The 27,866-nt window shown below is 40.6% G+C and overlaps 2 protein-coding genes across 8 annotated transcripts in view; one reads left to right on the top strand and one right to left on the bottom strand.

The window, feature by feature from the left end:
* Positions 1 to 1,516: 1,516 nt before the first annotated feature.
* Positions 1,517 to 17,228, top strand: ndor1 (NADPH dependent diflavin oxidoreductase 1). Of its 4 annotated transcripts, none has more exons than XM_041969516.1 (16): positions 1,517 to 1,558; positions 3,461 to 3,600; positions 4,284 to 4,361; positions 5,169 to 5,266; positions 5,354 to 5,452; positions 6,027 to 6,128; positions 6,226 to 6,429; positions 6,507 to 6,634; positions 11,545 to 11,756; positions 12,042 to 12,149; positions 12,291 to 12,405; positions 12,533 to 12,679; positions 12,761 to 12,879; positions 12,976 to 13,070; positions 13,457 to 13,613; positions 17,069 to 17,228. In XM_041969516.1, the coding sequence occupies exons 2-15, from the start codon at positions 3,466 to 3,468 to the stop codon at positions 13,599 to 13,601; spliced, it is 1,785 nt and encodes a 594-aa protein (XP_041825450.1). In that variant the 5' UTR covers positions 1,517 to 1,558; positions 3,461 to 3,465; the 3' UTR covers positions 13,602 to 13,613; positions 17,069 to 17,228. The 4 variants fall into 4 exon arrangements, 3 of the variants coding, with proteins under 3 accessions (XP_041825450.1, XP_041825451.1, XP_041825448.1); XM_041969517.1 differs by lacking the exon at positions 1,517 to 1,558 and adding an exon at positions 1,586 to 1,678; XR_006008430.1 differs by lacking the exon at positions 1,517 to 1,558 and adding an exon at positions 16,837 to 16,955.
* A 1,163-nt stretch (positions 17,229 to 18,391) lies between these two features.
* Positions 18,392 to 27,866, bottom strand: part of zmp:0000001301 (rab9 effector protein with kelch motifs) — a 34,391-nt gene continuing 24,916 nt past the window's right edge. For 3 of the 4 annotated variants that reach the window (XM_041969542.1, XM_041969543.1, XM_041969545.1), the window contains 9 exons: positions 23,998 to 24,079; positions 23,827 to 23,912; positions 23,650 to 23,737; positions 23,291 to 23,339; positions 23,036 to 23,126; positions 22,855 to 22,949; positions 22,689 to 22,773; positions 18,923 to 19,027; positions 18,392 to 18,777 (listed from right to left, as the gene is read on the bottom strand). In XM_041969542.1, the coding sequence (XP_041825476.1) occupies positions 18,673 to 18,777; positions 18,923 to 19,027; positions 22,689 to 22,773; positions 22,855 to 22,949; positions 23,036 to 23,126; positions 23,291 to 23,339; positions 23,650 to 23,737; positions 23,827 to 23,912; positions 23,998 to 24,079 (786 nt within the window). In that variant the 3' untranslated portion in view covers positions 18,392 to 18,672. The remainder of the gene's footprint in view (positions 18,778 to 18,922; positions 19,028 to 22,688; positions 22,774 to 22,854; positions 22,950 to 23,035; positions 23,127 to 23,290; positions 23,340 to 23,649; positions 23,738 to 23,826; positions 23,913 to 23,997; positions 24,080 to 27,866) is intronic. The other variant, XM_041969544.1, reaches the window with a different exon arrangement.

Genomic DNA, 27,866 nt, shown 5'->3' on the forward strand with positions numbered 1-27,866 from the left:
GCGCAGCAAACCGTCCAGGAACCAGGCGACGTTCACGGAAGGTGTAGCCTTCAAGTTTTTTTTTTAGTTTTTTTTTTATTAAACTTTTTTAAAGTTACAAATAGGCATAAGAAACATTGAATAACAATTCAATATCATAAAATATGGGCTTAACTTATTACTGTTTCTAATAACTTGGAGAGTCTTAATGCTTTTTCATTTTTCAGGGTTTTAACTGATGTATAAAAGATCTTTAAGTCATTTTTAAAAGCCACAAAGTCTGGAGAAACCTTGAAAAACCTACTTTTGTGTATGTAATATTTTCCAATAATTAAAATATTAGTGCACAGAAATTCAGTGTTTTTGTTTGGATGAATAATCCCAAATAGAACATCCTTATAAGCAAATGCAGGTATCACAAACTTAACAGATAACCATCCAGAAATTTTATCCCAAAGGGATTTAACCACATTGCAACTGTAGAATAGATGTTCCTGAGTTTCTATGTCATTCTGACAAAAGTTACATACATTGCTGTTCCCATTAAACCTTATCCTTAAAAATTCTCCACATGGGTAAATATCATTTAATGTTTTAAAATGTACTTCTTTCATCTGTGGTAGTAAAGGAAAAGAGAAAAATCTGGTTCTTACTTTAGTTATATCCATCTCTGGGAAAGTTCTAAATGAAGTGTATTTTTAACAGTTTTGTTTGCTTGTTTTATTTTTAAATTGAATGTGGCGTCATTTTCATTGTCATTGCTGGCTGCACAACAAATTGCCCCTCAAGGGGATAATAAAGTTTTCTAAAAAAAAAAAAAAAACCTGCTTGTTCATTTGTTGTCTTAAAATTTTGTTGTTACATTAATAATCCAAAAAGTTATATTCATCAATATATAGAGCAGGGGGAATTGGTGTTACATTAGAGTAACATCCCTTCAACCAAATTTAACATTACCACAGGAATTGCTTTGATTACTGACAAGTATTGTTTGCGTGGACATTGAACTTTAAATTTGTTTTTGAAGCTTAAGTAATCTAAAATGTCACCATTCAAGTCCAATAAATGAGTAAAACTCCAGACTCTCTTTTCCTCCCATGTCTCTATAGTATAAGGTTTTCTTCTTGTGTAGAATGAATTTGTTGTTCCAAATGATCATATTATGTGGGGTGAAGTTGTGTTTGTATAACATTTTCCAATATAATAATACTCGTACATGATATTCTGAAAGTTTAAAAGGCAGTTTCAGGGGATCAAAATCACATTTCAAAAGAAATTTAATTCCTCCAACTTTTTTCCTCCAAGTCAAACTGACACTGGTTATTTATGTGCTTAAGAGGCAACAAAAAGTCAAAATACTTCAAAAATGTCATTGACACACTTTATTATTCATGTTTAAGTCATGTACAAAAACCAAAAAAAAAAAAAAAAAAAAGCACATTTTTGCTGCACAAAAAATAGAAAAAAAACTTTATCGACGGCTCTGGCTGAACCAATGAAAAACAATGTTCGCAACACTTCCGTGTCACATGCTCTTCACGTGATCGAGCAGACCGGCTCGAGCATAACATCCATACAGGTATGCGTTCAACCGCTTTCTAACTCGGTTTTATTTTTGCTGACGTTGATTTTCTGTTATTCCTCTTACTTGTGGACGCATCTGTCGTGGATGGTATCTGCAACTGCAAACCGGGAACTGGTTTGTAGCATGCTAATGCTAGCCCTAGCATGCTAAGGCTAACGCCTATTGACTTAAATGGTGTGTGGAAATTGTTACTAGCACGAGCGCTTACTGCTTCCCCAATCACTTTTACACTTAAATAATTGAACATTGTTTAAAATTAAACTCTTTTATATATTATAGTGCGGGTACAAAAGTTAATGTGTACTTTACTGGTTATTTAAAGAGTACTATAGGAGTGAAATAGGATTTACCTGATGAAATTGAGTTGTCTGTATAATTATGTGACAATTTATCTGTGTGATCATTTACATGAAGATGAATATTGATATTAGTGATATTTAATTAGGCCAGGTTTCCAGCCACAGCTTCCCTGGTTCTCTCCTGCCATAATCTCAGTGTCATTCTGAAGGCATAGCGGTGCTCCACAATCACTATGTAGCAGAAACCCTGTGTATATATCTATATTAGGGATGTCGTGTACGTCTTTTGCTTGTGTCTATGTTAATGTTACTTGGACTTAACAGGATAATTTCTTTTGCCTATAGGGCAACTACAGGTAATCCCTTTCATGAAATTTAAAGGGCAACAACACGTAGTATAAGTAAAACAACTGAGAGCATCCAATTTATAGATGCACATGTATTCAAACGAAAGAATTACTGAAGTGGGGTGAAAAGTTTCCGGTCACGAAACATCTCCTATGAAAATACTTCATCCTGTGTAGAATAAGGAATCTGAATTGTCATCTGAATATAAATATAAATATATAATATAATATAATATAATATAATATAATATAATATAATATAATATAGGGGGTTAAAATGATGGCCTTAGTTTAAAAAATAAAGTTTTTTAGATTTTCTATAAACAAACCAAAAAAAAAGAAAAAAAAAAGTTTTAGATATTTTGTTCAAATTTTGTGCTTTTAGAAAAACTTAAAACAAAAGACTTAAGCCATCTGAATTATTTCTGTCTTTTGTAGTACAAGCGATACTACAGGCTTTTTATTTTATTTTCACAAATAGAATAAAGAGGACCTGGTCTAATGTAGTCCACATGTCACAAACGGCATTCTGTTTTCACTAATAGGATGAAGGTTTCACAAATCAGAAATTGTTTTAATTATTCTAAATGTTCTGAAGGACATTTCAGTCCAGGTTTGAAGAGTCTTAAGTTTTTTCAAAAGATCTGGCCAAATGTGATCTTCATGCCAAAAATGTCATAAAATTAGCCTAATTTGCATTTTTACAAATAGTTTCTAATTCATGAAACTTATTCTATGTTTAGTGAATCTAAATGTTGTGTAGGACATTTCAGTACGGGTTTGAAGGGTCTATGTGTTGTAGTTTTTATGAGGACTTGGTCTAATGTTGTCTAGGTTGCTAAACAATTAGTTGAATCAACATTTACACATATGGCGAATCGGAAGATGCAAATCAGAAGCTAATTTCAGCGTCATTATGTGACATTTCCATTACCTGCCGGGTATATAACGTTCAGTAAATAGCTGTTATTTAAAATCTGTGAAAATGGGACAGAAATTTTGTTTTTTTCCTTGTAAATGACGTGTCGTATGCTACATGACTTGTTGGATACTGGAAAAATGCAAACATCTACTCTCTTCAGTGACACGTAAGGAAAATTCAGATCAAGTGGTTTCTTAGTAGATGCAGGTCTTTGGCTGACGTTTTCACTTGTGTGTGGGTTATCTCCCTTTATATGTTTCTTGACCACCAATCATCCAAAATGTTTTTCTGAAATGATGTTTTATGTTTTTTTGTTGTCTTTTTACAGTCATAATGTCAGATCCGGCTCTTCTCATCCTATATGGAAGCCAGACCGGTACGGCCCAGGACACTGCCCAGAGGATTGGCCGGCAGGCGCAGAGAAGACACCTGAATGTTCGGGTTCTGCCTCTGGACCGCTACGATATGGTTAGTATAAACCATACCAGAGATCTTTTCCTGCTTTCTAACACCAAACAAACAGGAATGTTGGACCGGTCATGAGATTTTAACTTGCTACCAGGTAGGTGTGCCGCATCATGTTTTTCTTATTTATTAGATGTCTTCTCCCTTAAGCAAAACTAAAAACAAATTATATTTCCTACAGTAACATGTAGAAGTCCTGCCATGTTTCTTCACATTTAATAGGGACTAATAAAACTAATAAGTCTACTTGGATGCCGTAGGGAGAGATGTCTGAATGATTTATGATGCAGACAATACAACGGACATGCATGACTTCTGTTGTCTGGGTCTCTAGTCAGAGGAGACAGAAGCAATTGACAGATTTTTACTTTTATGGGAGCAGGGACGCATACTGGACACTTTCCTGGTGAGCCTTTGTGCTTTTTGGCCTGACAGTTTATTTCTTGGTCTGACTGTTCCATAAAACTTAGTAGATCAGTGGTCCAACTAACACTGAGCTGGTGAGCCTGCTCACATTTTAAACACCATCTCCTTTCGCTGTGGTCTCTGTGCCTGAGTAATTCATTTGTCCAAATACGCCACAACAGAACTTATTTTCTGGTTCTATGCCAAGTGGATACAGCTACCTGTGAATCACATGAAGACATAATGATGCACTGATCTGGGTATTTACTTCCACTTAACAGGCCCGGCTGATCTCAGAGTCTCTGGTTGTCTTTGTGTGCGCCACCACTGGACAAGGAGACCCTCCTGACAATATGAAGGTAAGACAACAAACAAAACAAGTATGAGGAGGCAGAGATTAGAGTTTCTGACCTGTTATGTTAATAAACATCGGTCAGCCCTAACAAGGTGACTGATAACGAGCAGGCCCTCATTACATTTAGTCATCCTTCAGATGGTTTAATCCTCACAAACTGCAGTGGAAGACGAAAACCTGGCTGATGCACTGTGGGATAAGCGCATTTCAGGATGGAAAGATCAGTTAAAAGATAGAACTAAATGTATTTAGGTGAAGGATGTGAGTTTAGACCAGTTTTGTTTGGCAGTTTAAAATATCATCCTGCTCGAAGGAGCGGCGTTGTGATGGTGACCTCCCAGAGTTTAGGTTCTGAAGAGAAGGAGGGATATAAAGAAGAAGTGGACATAGGGAGGAGATGGATGTGCATAAGTCATCCTGGAAGGAGAATAAAAGGCAGTTTTAATTAAAGCAGACCTGATGATCACTTCCAGTCAGTTCTTGTTCAGGGTTGTGGAAGGAAACTCAAAACGTGTGACCAATACAAATACAAAGAACATGTATGGAAACTTATGATTCTAAAGAAAGTGATAAAAAAATCTGAAATATTCTTTCTCTATCTAATTAATATTGTGGCGTTTAGCTAATAGAAATATTTTAGGAAATCCTAACTGAGCTAAAACAGGTGACGTTTAGTCTGTCTGAACTTCTGACGGTGAGATGAAAAAGGTTTGTCTTTTATATACAGTGGATGAAAGTTTCTGGTTTTCAGTGTGCTTGGATGAAAACATTAATAAATGCATGTTTCTGTTCATGTTTGCTTTTTCCAAAGAATTTCTGGAGATTTCTCTTTAAGAAGTCTTTACCCATGGGCAGTTTGAGCCAACTTGATTGTGCAGTTCTGGGCCTGGGGGACTCTTCCTACCCAAAGTTTGTCCTCTTTTTCACTTAAACGGCACACATTCACCATAAGTCAGGTTAAACTTTTCTACAAACATCACTGTCTCTGTTTTATAGGTTCAATTTCGTGGCAAAGAAGCTTCATAAGCGTCTCCTTCAACTGGGTGCCAGCATGCTAACACCTGTAGGGCTGGCAGATGATCAGCATGACCTAGGGTAACACCAGCACCTGAACCATTACAGTCACCTTTCATTTTATTTTTAAATAGATATCCTGATTGAAGATCTATTTTCATTTTAATGTAAGTTTAAACATTAAAATAAAGACCAACAACATTTTCATCATGACCCAAACATCGTGTTACACATAAAGTACTCGTTTCTAAAGAGGAATGTTAACTTAATTCACTACCTCCATGTTCACCACGACACAATTATGAAACTACCGTCCCTCACAATAAAATATGACTTCACAATAAAAGCAACCAGACTTCCGCCGCTTCACAATAAAAGCACATATATGTGATCTTCATTAAACAAGTACAGAAATACGTATTAACCAAAACATAGTTGATGTATTGTTTAAAAAAAAAAGAAAAATAAAGATATTTATTATATTTTAGTATAAATTTACAGCCAACTGGATATAATGAACAAAAATAAAACAACTTCGTATAGGCAGTTACCAAAAGAATAATTTTCACCTGAACCAGAGCAGAATTCTAGACTTAGAGCAAGTTTCCATTGTCCTTCACTCAATGTTGAAGTAACTTGTGTATGTTTTAATCAGGCAGGATGCTGTGATTGATCCATGGCTCACCTCATTCTGGGAAAAGGTGTTGTCTCTGTTCCCGTCTTTGTCCAGTGTGGTCCCGCTTCGGGAAGATGAACCGTTAGTATTGACCCGATTTAACATCTGTGGTTGGTTGCGGTGTTCAACAGCTTGTGTCATCATATATTCCTGATGTCTTTGTCCTTTGATGTGGCAGACTTCCTCCAACATACAGTTTCCATTTCCTGGATGGTAAAAGAGAAAAAACAGATGATCGCCTCAGCATCAACATGGATCAAAGCGTCCCCTGCGAGCTCCGTCCTTTTGTTGCCAGTATGGTGTCCAACAGGAGAGTTACGGAGCCATCCCACTTCCAGGATGTCAGACACATTGAGTTAGACATCACTGGGTCCAGTATCAAGTCAGTAATCTTAATCTCTATCAGATTTGATATAATCTGATGGTGGACTCATTTCTGTAACTGATATTGTTGAGCAGGTTTGCTGCTGGAGATGTGGTGATGATTCGTCCTCGTAATGCTCCAGAGGACGTTCATGACTTCTGCCAGCTGCTGAGGCTGGATCCAGAGTCCACCTTCACTCTGAGGCCCAAAAACAACTCTGCAGGTAGAAACAGACACTTGGGATCATATCTCTATTCAGGTTGATCTTCACAACTGTAACCCTTAGTTTATAACGCTAGTATGTAACGCTCATCTGGCTGCTCTCCATGTGGAGGAGCAGCGACTCTATTCTGAGCCCCTCCCAGATCACCGAGCTTCTCACCCTATCTATAAGGGAGAGCCCGGCCACCCTGCGGAGAAAACTCATTTGGACACTTGTATTCGTGTCACTACCCACAGCTCGTGACCATAGGTGAGGGTAGAAACGTAGATCGACTGGTAAACTGAGAGCTTTGCCTTTTGGCTCAGCTCCTTTCTCACCACGACAGACCGATGCAGAGTCCGCATCACTGCAGACGCCGCACCGATCCGCCTGTCCATCTCCCGCTCCATCCTTCCCTCACTTCTGAACAAGACCCCGAGATACGTGAACTCCTCCACTTGGAGCAGGACCTCATTCCCGACCTGGAGAAAGCACTCCACCCTTTTCCGGCTGAGGACCATGGTCTCGGATTTGGAGGTGCTGATTCTCATCCCAGCCGCTTCATACTCAGCTGTGAATCGCTCCAGTGAGAGCTGAAGATCACGGCCCGATGAAGCCAACAGAACCACGTCATCCGCAAAGAGCAGAGACCCAGTCCTGAGGCCACCGAACTGGATCCCTCAACACCACAGCTGTGCCTAGAAATTCTGTCCATAAAAGTTATGAACAGAATCGGTGACAAAGGGCAGCCTTGGCGGAGTCCAACCCGCACTGGAAAGGACTCTGATTTACTGCCGGCAATGCGGACCAAGCTCTGACACCGGTCGTACAAGGACCGGACAGCTCATATGCAGCTCTGTATGCAGTGTTAATGGAACAATGCTACCCCTTCCTGAGCCACCTGATAGTGGACCAGAATCTCCTCGAAGCTGTCCGGAAGTCATTCTCCGTGGCCTCTTCAAACTCCTCCCATGCCTGAGTTTTTGCCTTAGTGATCGCCGAACCCACATTACGGTTAGCTTGCTGATACCCATTATAGGACTCTTTCTTCAGCTTGACGGCATCCCTCACTGCTCCCACACAGCCCACTCGGACTCATTGTCCCCTGCCTCACCCGGTTGAAGCTCTGCCGGAGATGGGAGTTGAAACTCATTCTGACAGGGGAGTCCGCCAGAAGTTCCCAGCAGACTCTCTCAACACGCTTGGGTCTGCCAGGCCGGCATCCTCCCCCACCATCTGAGCCAACTCACCACCAGGTGGTGATCAGTTGACAGCTCCGGCCCTCTCTTCACCAGTGTCCAAGACATGCAGCCGCAAGTCCGATGATATGACTACAAAGTCGATCATCAAACTGTGGCCTAGAGTGTCCTGGTGCCAAGTGCACATGTGGACACTCTTATGCCTGAACAAGGTGTTTGTTATGGACAATCCATGACGAACACAGAAGTCCAACAACAAAACACCACTCGGATTCAGATCAGGGGGGCCATTCCTCCCAATCTTGGCCCTCCGGGTGTCACTGTCATTGCCCAAGTGAGCATTAAAGTCCCCGGAAGGAGTGCTGTCCAACACTCTGTCCAAGGACTCCTAAAAGGGTGGGTACTTCGAACTGTTGTTCCATGCATAAACAAACAACAGTCCCAACCCGTCCCCCCACAAGCTCAAGCTCCTGCACCAGCTCAGGCTCCTTCCCTGCCAGGGAGGTGATGTTTCACGTTCCTAGAGCTAGCTTTTGCAGCCCCCTATTGCCCCTCCTGCAGGTGGTGACCCCACTGGAGAGGGGGCCCATGTCACCCTTTCTAGCTAAGCTCGACCGGGCCCCATGGGCCAAAGGCCTGGCCAACAGGCGCTCGCCTCTGTGCCCCACCTCCAGGCCTGGCTCCAGTGGGGGGGCCGCGGTGACCCACGTCTGGGCAAGGGAAACCTGGCTCCATTGATTTAACTCATTATAGGGGTCTATTAGGTGACCCTACCAGGGGCATAAAGCTCTCGACAACATAGCTCCTAGGATCATCAGGACACCTCCACTGCGGTAAGGTGGCAGCTCAGGGAGAGTTCTAATTTATGTTTATTGTTAAAAGTCACAGTTCCTGTGTTGACAACAGCCGATGGTACAAAGCCCAGAAGTTTTTTTTTCTGTCAATGATAATTCAGGTCAGAACCAGAGCCACCACAATTTCTCTTTGTCATACAACACGTTGTTTATTTTCTTATCTTAATTCAGTGTTTTTGTTTTTTTTCTTTTTTACCAGAAGGCAAACTTCAATTTTGGCAACAGTTTTAATTGAATTTTCCATTAATCTGTTATTAATATTTTTGTCCTTAAAAACAACATTCAGGTTAAAAATTTCCTTTTTTTATTCAGTCCGAGTAACAATTTTTTATATTTCATTAAAAAATACTAATTAGTGCAGCTTTAAATCATTTTAAGGGCGTTCTTTGTTGTGTTTTTATTTAAATGAGGAAAATGCATCAACATACAGTTACATTGAGTATCACCATATAAAATACGGGACACTAGACAAAAACAAAGACAAAACCACAAGAATAGGCATGAAATGCCAGCACGTAGTACATGTACAGCATGTGTGCGAAGTGTGAGGAGTTTGTCATTGCATGTGTGTGTTCCTCATTCATTTGAATAATTTTATCAACCCTTCCATAACTATTTGTAACATATTTTAGTCATAAATCCAGTGTTTATATAAATATTTCGGCTGTGAAATACTTATCTTTCAACAATCTTTTTTTTAGCATGTTGGTAAATGACCCCCTCTGGTGGATGTAGGTTGTATTAGAATTTTGACAGTTCTAGTGTTAAAAAAAATTCCTGGATCCAGGCTGTGATCCGGATCACCCCCAAAATCTGAAAAAATGAAACGAAAGTTTATCTGAAAGTTTAAACAGAATCTGTCTAACTTTTTGAGTTATGTTGCTGACAGACAGACAGACTAACCTCCACCTTGGCAGAGGTAATAAAGATCTGTATATAACATAATTAGTGCTGGGCACGTTAACGCGTTAATCACGCGTTAATGTAACGCTTAATTAACGCCGTAAATTTTTTTAATCATGTGTTAATTTTTTATTTTTTATTTTGCTGGCCGCCGGCTTTGATTACAGAAACATGGCGTCCATGTCTCTCTTCCATGCTGCAGCGGTGCGTCTGACGTGGTCGGGAGAGAGCGGGTTTATTAAAGTAAAGAGATGTTTTCTGTCTGGAACAGGAAGAAGAAAAAAAGAACCGACATTTCTCTTTGTCAAAATACATGCAGATGGACAGAACATTGTAATTTTTAGATGGGAAACTTTTTTATTATTTTTTTTTTCATTTATGCAAGACAGCAAAGGTAAGACATGCTTTCTGACTTTTACAAACGTGAAGCATAATTCGTGCCTTCTTCTGCCTCTGGTTCGTAGCGAGATGAAACTTCCAGCTGTGGAATCTGTGAGATGTGAGCTTTCAGTAGAGGAGCCGTTTATTCGTGTTCATGCCGTCGGGTGGACACGGGGAGACATAATTTGTGTTTACATATTTTTCGAACTTTGTGTAGCTGCTCTTTAAATAATTTGTTGTCTTAACTGTGTTTGTTGGTGATAGAAATGGTTTTACTGAGCTGGTAGCTGAGATTCTGGACTTTCTGTGGATACCACACATGTTTATAGTTACATCTACAGACCTGACGCTACACCCGGAAACGAGATGTTAACCCTTAACTTCTATTAGCGGAGGCTGCAGGTGCAGAGGTGAAGCTAAACAGTCAAGCTAAGAATGAAAGTTTAGAGAAATTATATCCAGAAACTTCGATAATGAAGCAGTGAAGGTGCACGGGTGGAAGTTATTGTGCATATTGTGAATATTTCTCTCTCCTCACCATCTAGAAGCTGTGTGATTCTAATCCTGCTTTCTGTCTGTTCACCTGATGCTGATATTCATCACATATTGTTCCTTCTGTGTTTAGAAGGAAGCAGCTTCACAGCTTTAAATTCATCCTGCTGACTTTTTACCTTTTAGTTAGTAAATCCTGAACATTTCATCCTTCTTTCTCATAAATATTTGATTTTATAAATATATATGAAGAAATATTTTATCTGAAAATTGCTGCTAAACCTGTTTATGTGTTTAGTGCAGGGGTCTGCAACCTTTCCAATCCAAAGAGCCATTTTTCCTTCAGCCAGCTAAATAAAACTCCTTTAGAGATGCAAATGTTACGAGACTTTTCAAAAAGGCAAGTTAATATATATTTTTAATGAAGAGCCACCATAGGATGTTTGTTATTTTTGAAGAACCACATTTTTATTTCCATTTTTAAGGTTTTAAAATAAAGAAAAACACAAAACCTTTATTAAAAAAAAGAGGATAGACAGACTTTCTGCTAAGGAATGTAGATATTTGTGGAAAATGATGTAAAAGAAAGTAAAAAAAAAAGTCCATGGTTTCCAACCTAATGACAAGAAAGATAGATTTAAAAAAAATATTTTAGCCACGTATTTAGAGACATTGTGGAAGGTCCAGAGAGACACTTGCAGCTCCAGAGTTGCAGGTTGGAGACCCTTGATGTCGTGTAAGTAAACCAAAATTTACTGCATTTTCTTTATATAACCGTAGCCCTTCTTTTAAAGGAAAGAGACATTTTGCGTGTAACCATGCTAATCGCAGCATGTCATGCGATTAATCGCAATTAAAAATTTTAATCATTGCCCAGCACTAAAATTAATTAAGCCCATTCATTAATTTAGTGGCCAGTTAACCTAACATGCATGTCTTTGGATGGTGGAAGAAAGCTGGAGTAACTTGAGAAAATCCACACATACACGGAGAGAACATGGAAACTCTGTTCAACATTTTCCTCATTCAGTTTGTGGTCAATGAGTCTGATTTTTATCTGATGCTACATCCTGTTTCCTGATGAAATGACATTTGTCCTCAGTTCCAGCTAGACTCCCTCAGCCCTGCACTGTACGCCACCTAGTGGAGAGCTACCTGGACATCGCTGCAGTGCCTCGCCGCTCCTTCTTTGAGCTGCTCTCCACCTTTTCCAGCAATGAGCTGGAGCGGGAGAAGTTGGCCGAGTTCAGCTCAGCAACAGGCCAGGACGAGCTGCACAGCTACTGCAACCGACCCAGACGCACTGCGTTAGAGGTGACGAACAACGCTTCTCTTTCAGCAGATCATTGTATTTTTTTCACCTTTTTTAATTATATTTACCAATTAACGTTTAGTCAGCAGAATAATTTATAACAATGATGCTATTTGACCAAAACTTTTTTTTTATAGGTGTCCTATAACACTTTTTAAACGGACACCCTAAAGCTAGTCAGAATCAAGTATTCATCCAGACCTGTGTGTGTGTATATACACATACATAAATGTATACTAAATTCCTGCGTCGTTGTCCTGTTTGCTTCATGTGTGGTTTTTCTGCAGGTTTTAGCAGATTTCCCTCACACTGCAGCAGAACTCAGAGTGGACTACCTCCTGGATCTTTTCCCAGAAATCCAGCCTCGTTCATTCTCTATTGCCTCCTCTCTTAAGGTAACTCTTTCTTTATTATGACTATAAATGAAATGAAAAATCCTTTATTTTTCCTGTGGTAAGTATGTGATATAATTTGAATATCTGGTGTGGAAGAAAACTATGTATGAGAAAGATGATCAAGAAAGCTTGTCTCCATAGGCTCACCCAAACAGGATTCAGATCCTGGTAGCGGTGGTGAGATACAAAACCAAGTTGTACAAACCCAGAAGAGGACTCTGCTCCAATTGGTTAGCTTCTTTGGACCCCTCACAAGGTTTTTATGAAATCTAATAACCTTAAATCTGATCCGATTTTACCTCAGCGACAGTTTCTTCTCGTCTTGTTTAATCTCTACCACGTTGCTTAGAACATCCTTAAAACATTATTCCATTATGTTGTAGAGGAGGTGTATGTTCCTCTGTGGTTGAAGAAGGGAAGTCTGAGGTTCCCTATCAAGAAGGAAACCCCGGTGATCATGGTTGGACCCGGAACCGGAGTGGCACCCTTCAGGTCAGCTTTACAAGAGAGAATTGCTGAGGGAAAAACTGGTGAGGTCTTCATCTCTGTTCTCTCACTGAGTTTTCTCCCTCCACCACCACCTCACCTTTTCCTCACCTGTTCCTCTTTAGCCAACGTCCTGTTCTTTGGCTGCCGTTCTGAGTCCAAAGACTTCTACTTCAGGACAGAGTGGGAGCTCATGATGAAGGCTGAACAGCTGCTCCTCTTCAGTGCTTTTTCTCGGGACCAGGTGAGAACCGGTGGTAATCCTGACTGGCTCCACTTTTTGGGACTTATCTTAGATATGATGACCACAGCCGTGTGAAATCTGATGGTGTCTTTTCAGGAGGAGAAGATATACGTTCAGCACCGTGTGAAGGAGAAGGCTGCTCTGATCTGGGACCTAATAATAAATAGAATGGCCTGTGTTTACATCGCTGGGTTAGTTACCTTATCACATCCTGGTGTTTATATACTCATTTTCACATCATCCTGGACCACTTCCAGGATCTCAGTGATTCAATTTTAAATTTCTGAATATGTGAACACACGAGATGAAGCAGGTTCATTGTACCCATGTTATCTTTGAGTGGTTTAAATATGACTGAAAGTTTTACTGAGCGGTACGATGTGGTTTTACAAGGTGTGGCCACTCTGAACGTTTTTTGTAAACAGGTGGAGTTAGCAGCAGGTGATCAGTCACATCATCATGTTCCTACAGTTATTTATTCACTGTCAGGTGTAACTTTTTTTTCTTCATCAGCTTGTGTTCTTCTGCAGAATGATGGTGATGTCTTTCATTAACCCGTTGTCATGTTCCTCTGCAGAAATGCCAAAGAGATGCCGGCCAGTGTGTGTGATGCTGTAAAAGAAGTATTCCAGCAGGAAGGAGGCGTTTCTGCTGAGGAAGCTGAGGAGATGCTGACGGCCATGGAGAAGACAGGTCGACTGCAGATGGAGACCTGGTCCTGATCTGGAGAACTGGTCCGCATCAGTCCCCTTTTTTATATTTTATTGTTATTTTGAGCATTCTGAGACTTTCCAGATCAGATATTTTGATTCCTGTAGCTGTAGGAACACATAATAATGTCATGGATGTTCCTATAAAACTAGAATTCTTGGACTTTATGCATACAAGTACGTTATTCAGGATAATTCTGCTTGTTTGGTGCGCTTTCAATTAAATGTTTTAGGTCATTATACTGTTCAGAAACTGTCCGGTTTGGTTTCTCAGTCATACTGGATGGATTACAAACAACCTGAGCGACTAGAAGGCTGTCAAGATGAAACTCTGAAACATTCAGATTCATCTCATGTCTGAAAATAGATGCTGACAAACTCCAAATTAGGGATGGGCAATATCAGCCAAAAATGGCATCGTGATATTTTTCTGAAATATCTCTATAACGATATCATAGATGATATTGATGTCTTTGGTAATTTGCTAAATCTGGAGATGAAATTTCTTCAGATTAGTAAATATGTTCTTCTGAAACGTAGAGAGGAGGGCCACTATGACGCACCAAATGTCCTGCTAGTTTTAGACATTTTCCAGGAGCAACACACCTGATTCACATCACATGATAGCTTGTTTTTAAGTTCTGCACAAGTCTCTAATGACCCATTAAAAATTAGACTCAAGAGTCTTGGAACAGGTGAACTAGTAAAATCTGCAGGACAGTAACTCAACAGGTCCACAGTTGCACTAGTGCATCAGAAAAATATCAATATTTATTTAAGGAGCTTAAAATAACTGAGATGAGTACAGAGGGTATTAATTCTAAACTTTTTATAAACTGGAAAAAACTCTATATTTCAAGTAAATTAGATCCAGTATTTGCTGGTCCAATAAATAATACTTACATTCCCAAATCAGCAATGGCTGGATTTTTCTAATAAACAGACACAATAAAACCGCGTTGTTTACAGCGGGTTTGGTCCCAGTTTAACGTCATCACGGTGTTTACAGCAGGTTTGATCCCAGCTTAACGTCATCACGGTGTTTACAGCGGGTTTGGTCCCAGGTTAACGTCATCATGGTGTTTACAGCGGGTTTGGTCCCAGTTTAACGTCATCATGTTGTTTACAGCGGGTTTGATCCCAGTTTAACGTCATCACGGTGTTTACAGCGGGTTTGGTCCCAATTTAACGTCATCATGTTGTTTACAGCGGGTTTGGTCCCAGGTTAACGTCATCATGGTGTTTACAGCGGGTTTGGTCCCAATTTAACGTCATCACTGTGTTTACAGCGGGTTTGGTCCCAATTTAACGTCATCATGTTGTTTACAGCGGGTTTGATCCCAGTTTAACGTCATCACGGTGTTTACAGCGGGTTTGGTCCCAATTTAACGTCATCACTGTGTTTACAGCGGGTTTGGTCCCACTTTAACGTCATCATGTTGTTTACAGCGGGTTTGGTCCCAGTTTAACGTCATCATGTTGTTTACAGCGGGTTTGATCCCAGCTTAACGTCATCACGGCGTTTACAGCGGGTTTGGTCCCAATTTAACGTCATCACGGTGTTTACAGCGGGTTTGATCCCAGTTTAACGTCATCACGGTGTTTACAGCGGGTTTGGTCCCAATTTAACGTCATCACGGTGTTTACAGCGGGTTTGGTCCCAATTTAACGTCATCACGGTGTTTACAGCGGGTTTGATACCACTTTAACGTCATCACGGTGTTTACAGCAGGTTTGATCCCACTTTAACGTCATCACGGTGTTTACAGCAGGTTTGATCCCACTTTAACGTCATCACGGTGTTTACAGCAGGTTTGATCCCAGCTTAACGTCATCACGGTGTTTACAGCGGGTTTGGTCGCAGTTTAACGTCATCACAGTGTTTACAGCGGGTTTGGTCCCAATTTAACGTCATCACGGTGTTTACAGCGGGTTTGATCCCAGTTTAACGTCATCACGGTGTTTACAGCGGGTTTGATCCCAGTTTAACGTCATCACGGTGTTTACAGCGGGTTTGATCCCAGTTTAACGTCATCACGGTGTTTACAGTGGGTTTGGTCCCAGTTTAACGTCATCACGGTATTTACAGCGGGTTTGGTCCCAGTTTAACGTCATCACGGTGTTTACAGCGGGTTTGGTCCCAGTTTAACGTCATCACGGTATTTACAGGGGGTTTGGTCCCAATTTAACGTCATCACGGTGTTTACAGCGGGTTTGATACCACTTTAACGTCATCACGGTGTTTACAGCGGGTTTGATCCCACTTTAACGTCATCACGGTGTTTACAGCAGGTTTGATCCCACTTTAACGTCATCACGGTGTTTACAGCAGGTTTGATACCACTTTAACGTCATCACGGTGTTTACAGTGGGTTTGGTCACAATTTAACGTCATCACGGTGTTTACAGCGGGTTTGGTCCCAATTTAACGTCATCACGGTGTTTACAGCGGGTTTGGTCCCAGTTTAACGTCATCATGGCAAAGTCAGCCGTTTACGGAAACTGTTCAGGAAATGTCTCATTGTTCTGAACAGTGGAGTAGAGCCAATCTGATGAGTTAACATTATTTTAGTACAAAGCTGTAACAAGCGTTTATGCAGCTGTGGCTCTAAGCTGGTTGCTAATGTAGATGCTAACATTAGCTTCATATTACAGTGACTGACCTCTCCAGGTAAGTATGGTAATTTGTACAAAATATTTTAAGCACTACTTGTTGGGGAAGGAGTTTGTATTGCGCACAGACCACAGTTCTCTGAGGTGGCTACATAACTTCCAGGGCCTGGAGGGGCAGCTGGCTAGGTGGGTGGAGCAGTTGGCCAGTTTCCAATATAAAATTGTTCACTTTTTTTGTTCAGTTGTTCAGTTCCTAGGCCCCCTCACCCAGTTTCTGCTCATGCTCATGTCACAAACAGCACCAGTACTTGTAAATGGCCATCATGAAATAGCCCTCTTAGATACAGGAAGCTCACAGTCTGTAGTTCTGTCCAGTTTAATGTCTAGAGACCTATGGAGTGATGCTAAGAATAAGATGAGCTGTGTTCATGGAGATGACAGAGAGATTATTCTGTTGCTGTAGTTTGACTGTTGGTGGCCAAACATTTCTTTTGCCTGTAGTTTTAGTACCAAAGTTGCCGTATGAAGAAGCCAGCAGGACAGCAGCAAATTGGATACAGGGTTTTTCTTGAGTGTCTCGTTCGTTTGGTACTTGTGGAAAAAGTCCTCTGAGTCTCCTTTGACCTCACAACAGGAAATGATCCCCCATTGCATGCTGAACTCATCTAAGCACCTCATCTCTTCTCGGCCCTCACGTAGCTTCTTCTCCACGACCACTGGACAAGCAAGAGAAGATATGATCCAGGCCAGGAGGTCTGCCGTATTTAGGTCATATCCCAATAAAATTGGATCCAAAAGAAATAGCTTAGTATTGTGATCGTGATCTCTTGACTCTCTGATTCCGACATGTCACCTTCTCTCACCAGGTCCAAGGGAAGGAGACGTCTCCTCTGGTCACTCTCTCCATCGTAAACAACTTAGAGGAAGATAACTACTTGCCATTGTCATGGATCTTCAGAACATCCTAAGATTGAATGTGACGTTCTCCTTGTGAAAGTCCTATCTGTAATAAAATTTATTAAATCTCACTCATCCAGACTTTTGATAGTTTAATTGTCTATCTTGTGAAGTTACCTACACATTAGACAATTTTTTCTATTAAGGTGGAAACAGACGTCTGCCCGATGAGTGAGACGCAGTCTGGGCATTGGTGTGTCCCGCTGGTGATGAATGTTCTTTGACTAAACTTATGTGTTGATGTTTATCATAACTGTAACCTCGCACATTTAAATCCCACCATCAAGTGCCCACAAACGGAGTGACGACTGTTCATCTGAATCTGGACGTAATGTCAGCACCAGAGCGCGATAGAAGAAATGAACACTGCTGTCTCACAGCGCCGAGAAAACCAAGACATGTTTTCTATCTTTTATAATTGTAACCTCACACATTAATTCCAAACTTGTTCTGCTTGTTATCCTGATGAATTTTCTTTGACAAAACTTCTGTGTGTTGATGTTTATGAAGAAACCTTGAAGAAAAAAACTGCTGTCAGAAATCCGAAGAGATCCGAGGTATAAACTATTTTCCCCTCTTGTTGGAGAGCAGACAATTGTTTACACACACCAAAAAACCAGGAAGTGTTTTTTCAAAAGACTTACCTTTTAAAGTCTTTATTTGGCATCACTGTGCTGATGTATTATTGTATCCACCCTTGTATCACATTACACAGAACAGGATTTTGAGGCCAGTTTTTACAATAAAGTTTTCAGATATCAAATATACGTCTGGCATTTTGGGGTAAATTTGGTGGCAGTGGATTTCTTGGAACAAACTTGGAAAAATGTCCACATAGTTTTGGGAATAAACAGGGCACTTAAATGATATATTTCTACATGAATTACTGCCATTTCTTATGAATCGGTTGTCCCTAAAATGCCCTGAAAAGCATCCAGGTGATTCTGATGAGAGACAGCAGGAGTTTTAGCCTCTCTTCACCGGCTCCCTGTAAAACCTAGGAGAGAACTTAAAATTGTTCTCCTAACCCATGTTAACCGCATTCCCACACATTACTAATCATGGCTGAAATTTTAAACGCAACAGGAACGCTTACTAGGATAATATTATAATCCCTTAAGTCGGACCACGTTGGCTAGATAGGTAACTAGGTAACTTACCTTTTCCAACTTAGAAAAGGTAAGTTACTTGTGATAAAAAGAGGAATACACAGCAGTGTCTCATTTTTAATGTTATACAGCAATCTTCATTTCAGCATCTTATTTAAACCAAACTCAGAACTCCTTGCATTTTCTCTTATTAATGCAATTTTTTTAGATACACACCAACTCTGGAATCCGTCTTTTTTTTAGTCAAATAATGATGTTCACATTTTCTACACTTTTTTTGTCACACTGCGAAGTTAGGCATTTAAAGAACAATCCTTTAATCGTGTTTCTATTTATTCAAATAATTTACATTTCTGTACTCTCTTCAAACCGACAGAACAAGTGAAAGGGTTAAATAAACAAATTCACATTCCTTTAAACTGATGCATTATTGACAGGAGATGTTCGCTGCGTTTCTGGATGCGGCTTTGCTCCTCCTTCAGTCTCTCTTGTTCCTGCAACACCTCTTCCTGAGGATAAAAACCCATTACTGTGTTCATTCACATCCCAATGCAAAGTCTTTAGCTGAATAAGCTACTGTGTACACACACACACACACTGATCCCTGTGGTTGAAATAAACTGAAAAGCCAGAAAATGTATTTTGTTCACTCACTCTCATTCTGCACAGCTCCCTCCTCTCTCTATCATTTTCCTCAGCCCTGGCACGAAGCCATGCCTCATTTTGAGTGCGATGCTTGTCCAGCATCTCCTGCAACTCCTGATACACAATCACAAATATGTCTCAGGTCCAAAGATGACCATGTTCAAAGGAGCACACCACGTTTATGCAATATAATGTCCAGGTGAAGAACATTTACATCATGCATGTTTATACTATATCAGTCATACAGACATATGATACTATGATGCTCCTTTTATTTATGGTGCATACAGCTTATGTGTTTGGCTAAATTCAGTCTGCTTTTGTTGCTTCAAGATTGGGTTCCTTTTCATCATATTTAGGACAGCCCATTAATGATTTACGGATGCTGAATGTTAGTTTAGGTTAAATTTGATCTGGGTCCTAGATTGTTAGAGTTAGAAGATTAGATTTTAGGTCTTAGATTACCTAAAAAAAATAAACAAATGTAAAGATATTTTTAGTTTAAAGTTGTCACGATTCAGTTTGGATTGGGGATTGTCTAGATTATAATAGTTTATAGGTTTTTCAATTAGATAAAGTTAATTTAGAATATATTTTAAATTCTTGTTCAGGGCTCCAGACTGCGACCAAATGGTCACATTTTGCGACTAAAATATGAGACAGTGCGAGTGAATTTTTCATCTACTCTACAATGGCGACCGATACATTTGCCGGTCTTTTTCTTGTCGTAGTTATAATTTATTTAGTCGTTAAAAAAATTCTGCTCCCCTCTTCTGCCCAGTAGTTCACAGTAATAACAAATTATCTGCTGGTTTTTCTATTCAAATTAACTTTATTAGGGGAAAAGTAGACAAACACCAACGAAGAAGACGACAGCCAATGTGTGTGAGCGGGACGAACGACCACTGTGATTGGCTAATGTGTGAAAAGAGGCGGGTCTTGAGGGAATTGATTATTCCTCAGTTTTGCCAATTTAGCGACTTTGCCGCTGTCTTTAGCGTGTTTTCAGACCCTCTAGTGACTTCTTTTTAAAAAGCGACTAAGGACAAATCTAGCGAGTTTTCTGGTGTTATTGGAGACTTTTGGAGACGGACGTGAATGAAGGTAGTTTATCTTCCCAACGAGGAGCGGTGCTGTGCAGACCCTCTCATACGAGGCTTGGTCTTCTTACAGCAGCAGCAGCTGCATTCAGACGACGTTCACCTCTGTTTCATGACCAGGCTGAAAACGTAAAAGCTGCTGCTGGAGGATCCTGCTGGCTTACCGTCACAGTAACGTCCTTTATTGAAGAGTGTGGACAAAAATGTTTAAAAAGTTAAAAGTGTTGTGAAATGTTAAAGACTCCTAATTAACAAACCAAAGTACACTTAAAAAACTGAACCAAAAAATAAAGTATTGACAAATTTATTATTTTATTTATTATGTATTTTATTTAATTTTTGCTGTTACAAACATTTTTTTTAAATCGCTACCATTACATCCTATGGCAGCGTCCATTACAACTATATGTACCAGGCTGATGATACCAATTAGCGACTTCTAGGACAGCCAATAGCTGCTGTTCTTACTGAGGAGTGGGAACAGTGGCTGGAGGAGCATCAGTCCCTGAAGCTGTTTATTACCAGGAACTACATGGACCAGTCGTACCATGTCCTGGGGGGATGATGGGGACAAAGATGTCGTTCTGCTTCAACTACAAAGAGAATCAAGTCAAATCTGATTTGATTCGACAAGTTTTATGTCTACTTGTTTTGTATTAGTGCGTCCAGTAAGATGTGTTTTTTAATGTTATTGTTAAATAGTAAATGGCTTGTACTTAAATAGCGCTTTTATCCAAAGCGCTTTACATATAGGGGAGACCAGGGATGGTTGTAACATTTTTTGCTGCAACACCTGTAACTCATTGAATTTTTGAGCTACAGTTCTCAAACTTTGATATGAAATACCCATATTTCTTCACTACAAAATGCACCAATTCAAAAATCTGCAAGAACATCACAGACATCGTATGTTAATGTCAAACACATGGTTGTCCTTTGTTACAACCTACCCCACTACCGGGTATGGTTGTAACACATACTGGGGAGGGTTGTAACAACTGGACAAAAGAAGCCTAAACAGATGCCACACCGTATAATATGCTTCAAAAATGGATTTATTGAAAAGAAAAAAAAAAGATCCCAAACAAAATCTTTTCTCTTTAACTGACTACAGCTCAAACATTCAATGTTCAATGTTTAACTTGAATTAATGTGACTTTGTGTTTGAATAAGCCTACTTGAACAAACTTTCATAACAGGACTATGGCTGCTTAATGACAACTCTGCACTTATGTAAAAAGATTCAGGTCTGATATTGAGCTTACATACTTTTTGCATATAAAAAACAAAGAAAAAAGAAAACAGGGCTAGTTTGTACATATTTAGTTTGACTATGTTCTTAATCTTAATCACAATATTGACAAATGAAAGTTGGTAACCCTGGAGTACGAGCTTGGTGGCCCCATAGACTACATTGGGTACATTTTACCCAAACTTCCTTTGGCCTTGAGCTGCAAGATGGCTCCATGTAGATAATACAAATATTCCCATCATCCAAGGTCTCAGAATCTTCAGCATTGCCTTTCAGCGTTTTTCATGTTTTTATTCATGCTTTTTTTTTTTTTTTTTTTTAAAAAGCCACCACACATCTCTCTTTCTTTTTTCCATTGCCTAGATATGATTTAAAAATAATAAAATAATAAAAAAAAAAACTTAATTTTATGGGATGGTTGTAACACTGTTAACATAAATGTTACAACCCACCCCAACCCTGTCAGCCAATGTTTAGGTAGCTGTGTTAGCATAGTAATTTGAAATTAGCAAGGGGGGAATGCATCACATTTTGCCTAAAAGACAGCTTTTTCATTTACTGTAAGTCATATGGTTTTGTTTTAAGTTGCATAAGTACTAAACTAAATTAAGTGTTGGTAAAAAAAATTACTTTCTTATCCCAAAATCAGTTTTTAGTCAATAAAATCAGCATGCATGTGTTTTCAGCCTTGTTCACTGCCATGTGAGATTGAGAAGGAAGTGGGCAAACACTGGAATGATCTTCTGACTCCTGTCTCATTCTTGATTGGTGAAAATAGTGGCGTTTCAACTCTCCCCATGTTACAACCATCCCCGGTCTCCCCTACGTCACATTCACACACACACTGATGGCGGAGCAAGTAGGGGTTCGGTGTCTTGCTCAGGGACACCTCGACATAAGCTCCGGGCCGGGATCGAACCGGCAACCCTTAGGTTACAGGACGACCACTCTACCCATTGAGCCATGCCTGTGTGAATGTAATGTACAATGTGAATTGTAAACATAGTAATTTCTGAATTTATTGTTCAAGTATTTATAACTAATACAGTGAAAATGAGCGCAAATGTGAATGTTTGCTATGAAAGGCGGTTTCAGTGTGCACCCTTAAATCTTCTGTTTGCGCTCCTAAAAATTTAAGTTAGGGGCCGCTGTGCTCCTCATAAAAAAAAGTTAGTCTGGAGCCGTGTTGTTTTACGTTGAATAGCTTTAGATTTAAAGGTTGCCAATATTCAGTTTGTCAAGATTAATTTTAGAGGAAGCCCAGATTAGATCATCATACATTTAGATGTAGTCTAGATAAAATTAGATTCAATTTTTTTTTTTGTAGAGATTTTAGAAAATCTGACGATAGCAAAACGATTTACATCTTTTATATATCTTGGTTTGATTGGTTGAGACTAGATGAATTAAGATCATACTAAACCTGCTGTTGTTGTTGTTGCTGAACTTCATGAAGGTCTTTGTCTCTTTGAAGAGCAGCAGCAGCTTTGGATAACTCTGATTTCTCTCTGGAAAAAACAAAATAAAAAAAGAACAATTCATCGTAAAAACTTAAGCTCTGGGGTTGAAGGTGGGACAGGAAAATTTACCGATCCAGTTTCTGGAACTCCTGTTCCAGAAGTGTGAAGGCTGTCTGGATCATTTTCATTGCCTGGTCTCTTATTGCACTGAAGTGGACAAACCCCTGCAGCAGGAAATGTGAGATGATCACTTGGGACCGAACCTCTTGATTTCTTTTTCCCTACCTGTGATCCAGACTGCATGCATCACCTGTACATCAGCTGCTCTGCTTCTGGGTTGGGTGGATGGAACAGACTCACTTAGTTCATATCGAACGTTGGGAACTTTTGTGGGAGTGAAGCTGTGAAGAGTTAAAACCAGAATGAAGCTACAGTTTTAAATGATAAATGGCCTGTATTTATTTTATAAAACAGAGATGAGACTTCACCAGAGGCTAAAACTAGATGCACACGGGCACAAACGCACATAAATGTAAAACATAAGCTTTGGTGTAAAGTTGCTGACCTGTGACTGATGCCCTGGAGACCAAACTCTGACAGAATCTCCTTCATTACTAATGAGGAAAAAAAAGATAAGATGAGGATCAGCAGGTAATCTTCACACCCCTGAAAAGCACGAATCTGTCCCTTTGCAGGGGATTGAAGTAATATGTAATCAGAAATTCTGTCTGAAACTGAAATCTACACAATTAAGCCCACATCCCTTTTTGGTGGGTGCAGATGTCTAAACAAAACCTGCTTTTACCCTGTAGGGAGCGTTAGGAGCCACTGATTTTACCCAGAAAATCCAGTTTTTATTGTTTTCATCACAATTATGAACATCGCAACAAATATATTTTTATTATATTTATTATTATTATGTACCTGGTTGCCTCTCAGATGGGTTAATGAGCTTCATCACCTTCAAGTCATTAAAATCCTGCTCGTCATTCTGTCCTCCAAATACATACAGCTGTGGACCAAAACAGCACAAAACTTTAATCTATTTTACCACGTTATAACAGATAAATGAAATGACAAAGGACTCCGTGTTCGGCTGACATGGCTGTGGAGGATGAAGGCGATGTGTTCATGGCGACAGCTTGGAGGAATCCCCACATACAAAGGGACTTTCCACTTCATCTTTGCTGGGGGGCACAGTGAATTTAGCTACTTTATTTGCTTTCTTTAACGTGATAAACTGTAAATATTCTTAAACAATTCGTGGCTTACCAATACTGAGTTTGTAGATTTCATTTGACAATGTCACTGAGTCATCCTCATTTTTCCTTTTACCTCCAAAAAGGTAGATGTCCTGTGTAGAGTTAAAAAGAGGACCATGACACTCTCATTATTAAATTTACACTTTCTAGAAATTTTATATTAATATTCTTTTAATTTGACATGGAAAAACGTGTGAGAATGTTGTCTAAACAACACTACATTCAGAATGTTTGCAGGGGAGGAGCATAGTGAGTAGACGTGTCTCCCTCGGCTCCTGCAAAAATCTATCAAATTTATACTTTTTGGGACCTCATTACTGTGTGAATGTCACTCGAAATACACACCACATGTTTTACGACTTACGAGCTGATGAATGTCTTCAAAACCGTCGTTATTTGATCTAAGTACTGTCACAGTTTCAGTCAATATTTTTTTAATAGTATTTTTATCAGGATTAAGGGCCATTACAGTTTCACTAATGAGAAATTTTGTTAAATGTCATTTAACACAGAGCTTTATCAAAGATACTCATCATTTGATTATGTCTGGGGATTACAGCCAGATGGGTTTCTGGTGGATCTTTATAAAAAAAATTTAAAGATAAACTTGCCCCTCTTGTCCTCTCAGTGAAGTACTGGAGAATAATACTCTTTCACCCACGCCTCATCAGGCATCTATTACCCTACTTTCAAATGAGAATAAGGATCCTCCATACTGCTTATCTTACAGACCAATCAGCCTGACAAACTGCGACAGTAAAGTGTTCTCAAAGGCCGTTGCACTCAGGCTGGAAACAGTTCTTCCTCACATCATTTCAGAGGACCAGTCTGGGTTTATCCAGGGCAAACTATTTTAATTTGAGACGATTGTTTAATATCATTTACACTGAATCTAGCACTCCATCCCCAGAAGCAGTAACATCACTTGACGCCGAAAAGGCATTTGATTGGGTTGAATGGGAAAATACACTCCACAGGTTTGGTTTGGATTTGGCCCAAACTTCATTCATCATATTAAGCTCATTTATAATCGACCCAACTGTCAGTCTTTACCAACGGCATCTCATCGGAGTGTTTTCCTCTGCCATAGCCCTCAGATGAATAATAGCAGACCCTTGTATGCGTGTGGGTCACGTGACTAAAAAGCTATTGAACTTTGAAATATTAAAAAAAATCATATAGCATGAGATTGAAAATGAAATGGAAATAAAGGCTGTGCAACATGTAGCCATACTAGGTGATCAATCAAGTAGTGATTTGAGGTGTGTAGGTTACATGACTAAAAAGCTATTGTGAACTTTAAAATACTGAAATATTCATAAAAAATAGCATGAGGTTGCTGCAACATTCACAGATAGATGTTGAAAAGTTTAGAATCATTGTGACATTTATAGTTTAGGTGGTTGAGTAGATATTGTTTATTTTAATACTGCTATCTGTAATTTGCTGACGGTCCCCAACTACCCGCCGGTAGCCAAGACTGTTGCGTCGTGTCTCTCACCCCGTGACAAAACGGCATAGGGTCTGCAAAATATGACGAGACTGGGTCTCCAAATATCTGTTGAATATCAAACTTCAAACTAACTAATATGGTATTGGAAACAACTTTATATTGTTGCATTACCGCTGCCGAACGGTGCCTGAAACTGACGTTGGCTCATGGGTGTGAACAATGAAATTAGCACTGCCCACTAATGGAGGAATTGACTGAACAACCATGGCAACGCAAAACACTCGTGGAAGTATGAGGACGGCAATGTATGACTAGAGCTGTGTCCCAATTCAGGGTCTGCAGACTTCTGAGTGCGCAGACTACGTAGGCTACAGAGTGTCCTCTGTAGGCTACACACTTCGAAGTCTGCTTAACGTTCGTGAAATGGGACAGCCTACCTAGTCAACAAGAATTACCCATAGCAACAACACAATAAATTATTTATAGGACACTTCAGTGGATGCTGAACACCGACCGGCAACACCGACAGTAAAAAATAGGGTGTTTGTTTGTTTTCAGTAGCGTGCCATGTTGATTCTGCTAAGTCTCATCAAGTCTCGCTTTACAGCATTCTCAGGCCCCAACAGAGACAAGGTTTGCTTGGGTAGCTTGCACTGTTTTTAATCACTCAAACCAAAACACTGATTAACTGACATATGACAGGGTGATCTTGTACACAAGTTACAAACCTTCGGCAGTAGTTGCCCATTTATTTTTTTCTTTTTGTTTTCTGTTTAAAGAGGCATTTAAAGAATTATACACATTTTTTCGACTGCTCCTTAAAAATCTTCCTCCAGCTTCACCTCATTACCGCTCCAAAAGTCGAAGGCCTCACACAAAGTCCTTACTCGAGCAATCTTTCCTTCAGGTAACCTAAAGAAATGTGTGTTGATTTTATCATTGATCCATTTGCAAAATTGAATCTCATGAAGAAAAGCTTCACACAATCCAATGACCCTGTGTTCAGACACATAAAGAGAGCAATTTTCCAAAGCTCCCTGGACGGCTGGGATGAAAAGTGTATTATAGAGTCCATCCATCCATCCATCCATCCATTTTCTTCCGCTTATCCGGAGTCAGGGTCACGGGGGCAGCTTCCTAAACAGGGAAACCCAGACTTTCCTCTCCCCGGCCACATTCACCAGCTCATCTGGAGGGATCCCGAGGCATTCCCAGGCTAGCCAAGAGATGTAGTCCATCCAGCATGTCCTAGGTCCTCCCCGGGGCCCCTTTCCGGTGGGACGTGCCCGGAACACCTCACCAGGGAGGTGTCCAGGAGGCATCCTAACCAGATGCCCGAGCCACCTCATCTGGTTCCTCTCGATGTGGAGGAGCTGCGGCTCTACTCTGAGCCCCTCCCAGATCACCGAGCTTCTCACCCTATCTCTAAGGGAAAGCCCGGCCACCCTGCGGAGAAAACTCATTTCAGCCGCTTGTATTCACGATCTCGTTCTTTCGGTCACTACCCACAGCTTGTGAACAAGACCCCGAGATACGTAAACTCCTCCACTTGGGGCAAGACCCTATTGCAGACCCAGAGAGAGCACTCCACCCTTTTCCGGCTGAGGACCATGGTCTCGGCCTTGGAGGTGCTGATTCTCATCCCAGCCGCTTCACACTCGGCTGCGAATTGCTCCAGCGAGAGCTGAAGATCACGGCCCGATGAAGCCAACAGAACCACATCATCCGCAAAGAGCAGAGACCCAATCCTGAGGCCATCGAACCGGATCCCCTCAACACCTTGGCTGCGCCTCGAAATTCCGTCCATAAAAGTTATGAACAGAATCAGTGACAAAGGGCAGCCTTGGTGGAGTCCAACCCCCACTGGAAACGATTCTGATTTACTGCCGGCAATGCGGACCAAGCTCTGACACTGGTCGTACAGGGACCGGACAGCTCGTACAAGCGAGTCCGGCACTCCATACTCCCGGAGTACCCCCCACAGGAGTCCCCGGGGAACACGGTCAAATGCCTTCTTCAAATCCACAAAACACATGTAGATTGGTTGAGCAAACTCCCATGCCCCCTCAAAGACCCTGAAGAGGGTGTAGAGCTGGTCCACTGTTCCACGATCGGGACGAAAACCACACTGCTCCTCTTCAATCCGAGGTTCGACAATCTGACAGACCCTCCTCTCCAGCCCCCCTGAATAGACCTTACCGGGGAGGCTGAGGAGTGTGATCCCCCTGTAGTTGGAGCACACCCTCCAACCACCACCCCAGTCTGCCAGTCCAGGGGTACTGTCCCCGATGTCCACGCGATGCTGCAGAGGCGTGCCAACCAAGACAGCCCTACAGCATCCAGAGCCTTAAGGAACTCTAAGCGGACCTCATCCACCCCTGGGGCCTTGCCACCGAGGAGCTTTTTAACCACCTCAGCAACCTCAG

Source organism: Melanotaenia boesemani, chromosome 19 (assembly GCF_017639745.1).
Source record: "Melanotaenia boesemani isolate fMelBoe1 chromosome 19, fMelBoe1.pri, whole genome shotgun sequence".
NCBI lineage: Eukaryota > Metazoa > Chordata > Actinopteri > Atheriniformes > Melanotaeniidae > Melanotaenia > Melanotaenia boesemani.

Coding starts and splice junctions, on each gene's coding strand:
- ndor1 (XM_041969516.1), top strand. CDS start 3,466: ATGTCAGATCCGGCTCTTCTCATCCTATATGGAAGCCAGACCGGTACG. Junction 6,635..11,544: donor GCCCAAAAACAACTCTGCAG/GTAGAAACAGAC, acceptor ATTTGTCCTCAG/TTCCAGCTAGACTCCCTCAG. Junction 11,757..12,041: donor CCAGACGCACTGCGTTAGAG/GTGACGAACAAC, acceptor GTTTTTCTGCAG/GTTTTAGCAGATTTCCCTCA.